Below are 9,804 nucleotides of genomic sequence, written 5' to 3'. Positions count from 1 at the left end.
TTTTCTGTATATGTATATATATATATATATATACGGTACATACATTTTCTGTATATATATATATATATATATATATATATATACGGTACATACATTTTCTGTATATATATATATATATATATATATATATACGGTACATACATTTTCTGTATATATATATATATATATATATGTATATATATATATATATATATATATATATATATATACGGTACATACATTTTCTGTATCTGTATATATATATATGTATATATATATATATATATATATATATATACGGTACATACATTTTCTGTATCTGTATATATATATATGTATATATATATATATATATATATATATATATACATATACGGTACATACATTTTCTGTATATATATATATATATATATATATATATACGGTACATACATTTTCTGTATATATATATATATATATATATATACGGTCCATACATTTTCTGTATCTGTATATATATATATGTATATATATATATATATATATACGGTACATACATTTTCTGTATCTGTATATATATATATATGTATGTATATATATATATATATATATATATATACGGTACATACATTTTCTGTATCTGTATATATATATATATGTATGTATATATATATATATATATATATATATACGGTACATACATTTTCTGTATCTGTATATATATATATATGTATGTATATATATATATATATATATATATATATATATATATATATATATATATACGGTATATACATTTGCACACATACGTTCATACATAAAAACAGGCAGACAGAAAAAGACGAAGGGGTCTTTAAAGTGTCGGTCAAAAATATCTTGCTCTCATTGCGCCAATTTACTTTATCGGTTCACAGTTCAAATCTTGGCAAAGTCAACTTTACCTGTCATTCTTTAAGGGTCGATAAATAAAATACCAAGTTTGGAAATGGTATGGTCTTGTGGGCCCTTTAGGACATCAGAGAATATGCACTGTCGTATTTATTATATCTCTTTAAATCACGCAATGGCCTATCTATGTGATAGGCCCTAATGTTCTGCACCGTTTAACACCAGAAGGACCTTAGAAGCTTCAAGTAGAATCTACTCTGACGAAGTCAGTCGTTCGGGGATCCCATTTTGCCCGCAGTCTTGGAGAGTTTGTAAAGATCATAGACACTGGTCTAACTAAAGTATAATAAAGAGACATAAAAAGCATACATAGAGCCCTACACAATAACATGCATATATGTATTTATTTATTTATGTATGTATTTTAACGATTTCGACCGAGGCATGGCTTGCCGTCACTGCACTGTACTGTAGAGCAGTGTTTCTCAAACTATCTGATGTGGCATACAGGCAGTTTTTTTTTCCCAATGTGCCTAGAGCCGGTAATATTTCTCAGTAATATTAATTTATACCGGAAACTCTGTGTGTGTGTGTGTGTGTGTGTGTGTGTGTGTTTATATATATATATATGTCCCACTGCGTGGCACCTTGGGCAACTGTCTTCAACTATAGCCTCGGGCCGACCAAAGATCGTGAGTGGATTTGGTAGACGGAAACCGAAAGAAGCCTGTCGTGTGTGTGTTTGTGTGTCTGTGTTTGTTCCCCCACGATCGCTTGACAAACGATGCTGGTGTGTACACGTTCCTGTTAGCTAGAGGTTCGGCAAAAGACACCGATAGAATGAGTACTAGACTTACAAAGAATAAGTACTGGGGTCGATATGTTCGACTAAATGCGGTGCTCCAGCATGGCCACAGTCAAATGACAAACAATAAATGAATATATATATATATATATATATATATATATACACACACACACACTCACTCACATACGAACACACGAAGGGGTAGCGAAGAGTTTCTAGCTTTGTGTAAAAGAAAATACAGGGGTAACAGCTGACAATTATTTTTTGTCTTATATTTATTTTGTAAACAAATAATATAATATTACATAAGCATTTTATAATGTTTCTTTTCTGAAAACTCGCCACGCACCGGCAGTGCTACTTTGAGTAGCACTGCTGTTAAGGGACTACAAAATAAACCAAGAAGGGACCAATAAATTCAAAAACATATCGATGATTGACACAAAACTTAAGGGACTGGACATCGTAGACCAGAGGTAAACAAGACGATGATAATGACGGTATATATATATATGTGTGTGTGTGTGTGTGTATGTATGTGTGTACCACGGGTGCTGAACAGTTCCTGGCTTTAAGGGCATTACGAAAGGCCTGGATGAAGACCCAACTTTCCGAGTTCTTTTACAGGGCTTAGAAAAACTGAAGGACCGCTGCAATATGCGTGTAAATCTGAAAGGAGAGTATGTCAAATAACATCATAATTAGCTGGTACCCCTGTATTGCCAGAAACTTTTCACCACCCCTTCGTGTGTTTGTGTGTGTGTGTGTGTGTGAGAGTGTATGTATATATATTTATTACAGGTAAATTTTTTATATATATATATTAAAGATAAATATATATATATACACACACACACACACATGTACATACACACACATGCATACATATACATGGATATATATAGACATGAGTGAACTGGGAGATCTTGTTAGGGTGTCGGATAGAAAGCCTTACAAGTGAGTTCAGTTTCTGTCAAGGCCAGCTTTGACTATCCCCCATCCGGAACCGATAAATAAAGAAACCAGCTGGCACCTGCTTCTACTTTGTGAGTTTTATCTGTCACTGGGGAAAAAAAGCGGTTCGTTCGAAAACCGACGAAAATTGTTACCGGATTGGGAAGTTCGTAAACAAGTGCCCACGTATTTCAGCTGATCGTTCTCAAAGCCAGCTGGCAGCAATAAATGGGAGGGGACTTTCAATTTGTGTACACTTAACAGCATACACACTTATGTATGTGTATGTATATATGTATATATATATATATATATATATATATATATATATATATACACACACTCATTACATACTTTCATGCACACACATACATACATTCATTCTTACACACATACTTATAGACATACCTAACGGTAAACATAAACATACATAGCGATATAATATTTATACGAATGTATGTATGTGCGTATGCATGTCTACTTGTATGTATGTTTCTCTATGTATATATGGGTGTGTAGATAGATAGATAGAGAGAGAGAGAGAGATAGACAGGCAGGCAGGCAGACAAACAGACAGATAGATAGATATGTGTTTGTTTTTATGTAAAGTTATACTTCTAAAAATAATCCAACATTAAATTGAAAGATCATTTAAGGTTATTTTCTTTTTTGTGGTGTACATATTTATTAAACTTTTGAAAATATTTAATAAATAAATACGATACTATATATATATATATATACACGTATGCACTTTATGTGTTTATGTACGTGTACATACACACATATATAGAGAGAGACAAATAGACAAAGACACACAGGTAGAGTCAGACAGGCAGACAGAGGTAGACAGGCAGACTGTATGTACCTATTTGTAAGTTGGTATCATTGTTGGTATGTAAATACAAACACACACACTTAAATGAATACATTTATAGAAACGCATGTGTATTTAGAGATATACACTACACCGACATACATGCAGACACACACACACATACAATACTCAAACATATATGAAATTATAGACCCAAATATGTACATATAAATACACACACACCACGCAGGCATAAGAGACACATAGAACATTATTGACTGCGTAACCCCTACATGGTTAGTCGTCCTGACAGAAACTGCAGCATAAACTCCCTCAAATCATCACCACCTTAGAATTTGCTTTTCACTTGCTCCGGTCATTAGAGCGCTGGGGATGTGTCTTAAGAGTTTACTCGAACGAATCGACCGACCCCACTGAACCCTAGGGCTTATGTTTGAAGTCTGGTGCTTATTCTATCGCCGAAGTATCAAGTTACAGGGACATAAACAAACCAACACTGGTTGTCAAGTATGTGTGTGTGTGTGTGTGTGTGTATCAAGATCCATTCACCTGGCTTTGGTAGGCCCGGGGCTATAGCAGAAGGCACTTGCCCAAAACCATGTGTCTGGGAAGCAGACTTCTTACCACCCAACAACCACACACACACACACACACACAAACACGTGTATAGATAGATATACGACGAGCTTCTTTCAATTTCCGTCTATTAAGTCCACTGATAGGGGTTTGGTAGGCCCGAGGTTATAGCAGAAGGCACTTGCCAAAGGTGCCACGCAGTGGGACTGAACTCGGAACCATGTGGTTGGGAAGCAAGCTTCTTACCACACAAAGCAGCATGGTTATGAGGAGAGCGCTTTAAATGTTATGTTCGTTGAATAATGTTGAACAAGTTGAGTCAGACGATGACAACTGCGACGACAACACACGTACACAGACAAACATGGAGGCTTGTTCTACCACGTTGGTGATATTTTGATGTGTGAGAGACTCCTGGATATTGAACTATTAGTATTGACATAAACATGACACGGTCACAGACAGAGAGAGACTGGCTGATGCAAAGACGACACCTAAATGTGTGTGTGTGTGTGTGTGTGTGTGTGTGTTTATGTAGTTACACCTATACATGTATATAGTTACAAAGCTAGGAATATTTGCACACATACATATTTACATAGTCACACGCCACGTATATAAATACATATATATACACATATTCAAAGTCTGTGTGTGTGAGGGTATATATATATATACATACACACACACATAATTACACAGATATATACACACACACACACATATATGTATGTGTATATATATATATATATATATATATATATGAAAACATATAGTCACACAGCTGGGTGTGTGTATGCACACGCACATACATTTTAGATAGATTTATATTATGTACAAGTTATATGGGTATTTGTAATCAAAGTACATATATACAGCTGTTTGGTTAGATAGATAGATAGATAGATAGATATGAAACGTAAGGACACAAGGTGATATATTTTAGTGGAAGATACATTCGACACCAATATTTCTTTGGTACTCATCCAGTGGTGTAGCTAAAACATACGCCGCCCGGAGCGGCCCTTCAGAAATTCCACCCTCGGGTCCCCACAAAAATACATATTGCACAATGACTATATCGACTGTTGAATTTAACGTTGAGTAGTGTCCTTGTCCCGACATTAAAACCACTATCATTTAATTTCAAAACAGCCTATGCAGGCTTATAGCTTACAGCAGATCCCCACAACCCATTAAAGTTCCGCCCGGAGCGGACAGCCCCCTCTGCGCCCGACTCTAGCTACGCTGGTGTACTCATCTTACGAAACTCCCCTCAACTTTAATGAACGGTAAAAGTGTACCCATTACGAATTGAACTGAGAGAGCGTTGAAGAAACACGAACTAAAAAGCTACAAAGTAGTCGCTTAAGACATCGACTGTTTTTATTTTGCTTTGGTAAATGTATAAAAAAACATACACACATATATTAGTGTGTTTATGTACGTGTGTTCGTTTGTGTGTGTGTGTGTGTGTACACTCCAATTATTTAATATCTCATAAAACTAGTTCTCGTTTATTTAGAATTTTCCTATGAGAGTGAAAAGGTAACAGTTATATGTGTGTGTGTGTACACGCTCACACATGCACAAACGAGGACCAACAGATGCAAACACGAAAACAATTTAACCAGCGTATGTCTTAAGTGGTTACAAGATACGTTAAAAACAACAGCGAAGTTCCATCAGTCACATTGTATTGTCAGCTTACAAAATGGGAAAGTTACGTTAGATTATTTATATATATATATATATATATATATATATATTTATTTATTTATAGTGTTTGTGTGTGTGTTTTAGTTTATTTAAGCATAAAACCATATTATATATATGTATAATTGTTAAGCAAGAACATTATTGACAGTAACTTCGAAGTTTCGGCCAGCTAAGTCATTGTCGGGCTGTGGCTTAGCTGGCAGCCCGAAGGTCGCTAAACTGGTCGAAACTTCGAAGTCGCAGTCAATAGCAATATTGTTTTAGAAGAATAAATTTGTCCTCCACAAAAATAAAGAGTCACCCGTCAGATTAATGTCAAATTGTTTTTATTATAACTGAACATAAAAAAAAAAACATTCAAAACTATGTATATATATATATATATATATATATATATATATATATATATATATATACACACACACAGTAATCGTTCACCTATCGTGGTCTATTATTTAAGCTTCCGTCGATTCCTCTGTGGTGTTGTTTTGCATTTATAGTAAAATTGATAAGTACAAATTATAGCAATAATAAAAAAAAAATACACTACTGCTTCTACTTCGAGAATTATCCTCTATCGCGATGGGTTTCGGAACGTAACACTCGCGATAGTAGAAGGATTACTATATATATATGACAAGATGGTCGCGGTTGGAATACCTTCAGTCGACCAGGGCTCACGTGTACTACAAACACGTCAACAAAATGAAACACTAAAATCCCAAACAACTCTAATGAAATAGAGCCACTATGATCTAAAGAAATATGTTCGTTAGATTGCTTTTGTATTTTATTTACAGAACATGTGTTAACCACGAACGCTTTCCTGTTTGTTTTGGTTTTCCAAGAAGTGTCTGTTTATGATTGAAGGAATTACACACTTTAGAGTTTTTAACTAACCATGTATAACAACAACTATAATAGAATTAGTTAATCGCAGAAATGAATTGTTTTACTCTTTGAAATCGATAGTTTAGGGTTTTCTGGGGTTTTTTAAAAATCAATTCCGGAGCTGAAAATTGAAAGCTAAGTTGACAACCGGATTTGAACTTAGGACGTAGAAAGCCATACACTTACAAAATATTAATTTCGAACGTAAAAAAAGATAAAGGGTCGGATTTAAGGTGGGGGTGGTAAATTTGGTTATATTGACCCCAGTATTTCACTAATATTTTATCGATTTATAAACCCCGGATGCATTAAAGGCATAACAGACATGTATGTGAATTGAACTTCAAATGTGAAGGGCTGAGGTACTCTAACTTAGAAACAATGTCCCGAACTTTTGAGAGGGATGGGGATGGATGCTGCCTATTTTATCGATGATTGTACTTGACTGGTACTTATCTATCCTACGCTCCTAGAACAACGAAAGGACAAAGTGACTGAGCGTTCAGCGGGATTTGAACTCAAAACTTCAACTAGAAAACGAGGTTAACAATAGCGAGAGAGAGACTTTTTTGACGTTGATACCAGGTTACATCACTTTTTCAGCTTTTTGGGGGGGGGGCAGGGGACAGGTGTAGCCGATATTATTGACAACCGTCAAATCACCAGAATAATATAGGATCAAATTCGATCAGGGTGGCCATGATTAAAATTCTAACAACGACTTGACTTATTACCCCACTGATTGCTCCATAACAATAATAATCCTTCCTACTATAAGCACGAGGACTGAAATTTGAGGGGAGGGGACTAGTCGATTACATCGACCCTCAGTACTCAACTGATACTTATTTTATCGACCCTGAAAGGATGAAGGGCAAAGGCGACCTCGGCAGATTTTGATCTCAGAAAGTAATGTCGAACGAAATGTTGCTAAGCATTTTATCCGGGTAGCTAACGATTCTGTCAGACCACCGTTTTAGCAACAATAATAATTATAATAATAATCCTTTCTATTAAAGGCACAAGGCCTGAAATTTTGGGGAAGGAGACTTGTCTATTACATCAATTTCAGTGCGTAACTGCTATTTATGTATTTATTTTATCGACTCTGGCGGAATTTGAACTCGGAAAGTAACGACCGACCAAATGCCGCTAAGCATTTTGGCCGGCGTGCAAACGATTCTGCTAACTTGCCACCTTAACAAAAACAACAATAATAATAATCTTTTCTACTTTAGCCACAAGGCTCGAAATTTTGGGGGAGGTGGGGTCCAGTCGATTACATCGACCCCAATACGCAACTGGTACTTAATTTATCGAGCTCGGAAGAATGAAAGGCAAAGTACTGGGCCCTGCCAGACCCACGACGCCTTCGGGTAGCTGCCCCTGTGCGCAAGGCCAGAGATTGCGGGGAAGCGGTGTAAATCTATTAATTCGTTCCTAATCCAATTCTAATGATTTCTTTACAAGAATATCGTTCCAAAATGATAAAAGGCAAAGTGAGTCGAACATAACGTAGAGCCGGAACCATAAAAACAGCAATAATGAATTTTAACATTAGCACAGAGACATTAATTTCGAGAGAGAGGTTAATGAATTAAACATGTCTAGAATGTACGTATTCTTTACTTTCGCCTACGTACAATACAAATGTTTATGTGTATAATATATAATATAAAATACCTATATAAATCTATATATACGCGTGAATGTTTACAAGTGTATGTTATATATATATATATATATATATATATATTACCGTCAAACTATATAAACACAGTCGGTGCTTGCTTTCGCTCTTTATGTTAACTACGAAAGATTATAAGGTAAAGTTAGACTCGGCGAGATTCGAACTCAGAACGAAGGTGTAGGAACAGCAAATATAATAATAATAGAAATAACGAGTACTTACCGGCCGGTGGAATGTTAGTGTAAATCTTCGACAAATTGTCGTCATCCATGAGGGTCTTTTAGCAATTTGCTTTCAGTTTATTTTATATTTATATATATATATATATATATATATATATATATACTTGTATTTTTGAATATATTTCTCCAAAGAGACACAAAAGTTATTATATAACTATATATATATACACATATGCATTTATAGACATGTATATATAAGTATATATTATATATTAAGTTTATGTATTTACATATATGTTTGTGTGTACATGCACTTATATAAGAAATGTATGCATATATATATTGTATTTATATAAATGTATTCATTAATGACTGCATATATGTATGTATGTAGATAGATAAATAGATAGATAGATAGATAGATGGATGGATGGAAGTGCTTACGTTTGTGTGTCTGAGAGTGTATTCTTAAACATATAAATTACGTGTAGGTATATATATAAATATATGTCATATATATATATATATATATATATGTTTATGCGTATAATATATAATACCTATATAGAGTTATATGTTTATATATATATACGCGAGTGTTTACGAGTGTATGTTTACATATATATATATATGCAGCACCGTCAAACTATATAAACACAGTCGGTGCCTGCTTTTCGCTCTTCACTTAACTTTCTTGTCTTCGCTAATGGTTTTAAAAAGCTCGCTTAGTTGGTTGGTTGGCTGGCTGGTTAGTTGGTTGGTGTAGCCGTGTTGTTGTTGTTGTTGTTGCTGCTGTTGTTGTTGTTACGACACTAATTCCAACATCGTCGCCTCCCCCACCACTACTACTACCATCGTTATTATCTCGTGTACTACTACTGCTGCTGCTTCGATTGCAACTGCTGCTGTCACTACTTCTACTACTACCACCACCACCACTACGGCACTGATACCAAAACTCCTACTCCTCCTACTTCTATTTTCTCTTACTTCTCCTCCGCTACCAGCACTACCACTACCACCACCACCACCACCATCACAAACTACCACATCGTACACTGTGACTGCTGCTGTCACTTCTACTTCCCTTCATTACAGTGCTACTCCCACCACCACCACCACAACCACCGCCGCCGCCATTTTATGTTATTAGAACTCACCAACACCGCCACCACCACCATCATTACTACTACGACCACCACTACCATCATCATACGCGCAAGCGCTAAGCAATAATCAGCAGCAGTAGCAGGCGCAGTAACAGCAGCAGCAGTGACAGAGGCGGCGACGACGGCGGCGG

The 9,804-nt window shown here is 35.5% G+C and overlaps 1 protein-coding gene across 3 annotated transcripts in view; it reads right to left on the bottom strand.

Annotated features, from left to right (window-relative positions):
* LOC106880396 (LIM domain transcription factor LMO4.1) overlaps nucleotides 1-9,599 on the bottom strand; it is a 74,993-nt gene extending 65,394 nt beyond the window's left edge. The window contains exon 1 of one of the 3 annotated variants that reach the window (XM_089338992.1): nucleotides 8,545-9,599. In XM_089338992.1, the coding sequence (XP_089195118.1) occupies nucleotides 8,545-8,593 (49 nt within the window). In that variant the 5' untranslated portion in view covers nucleotides 8,594-9,599. The remainder of the gene's footprint in view (nucleotides 1-8,544) is intronic. The other 2 variants (XM_089338993.1, XM_089338994.1) reach the window with 2 other exon arrangements.
* Nucleotides 9,600-9,804: the final 205 nt, after the last annotated feature.

Source organism: Octopus bimaculoides, chromosome 21 (assembly GCF_046866305.1).
Source record: "Octopus bimaculoides isolate indiv1 chromosome 21, ASM4686630v1, whole genome shotgun sequence".
NCBI classification, from domain to species: domain Eukaryota; kingdom Metazoa; phylum Mollusca; class Cephalopoda; order Octopoda; family Octopodidae; genus Octopus; species Octopus bimaculoides.
This window is presented reverse-complemented; position numbering and strand designations above follow the sequence as displayed.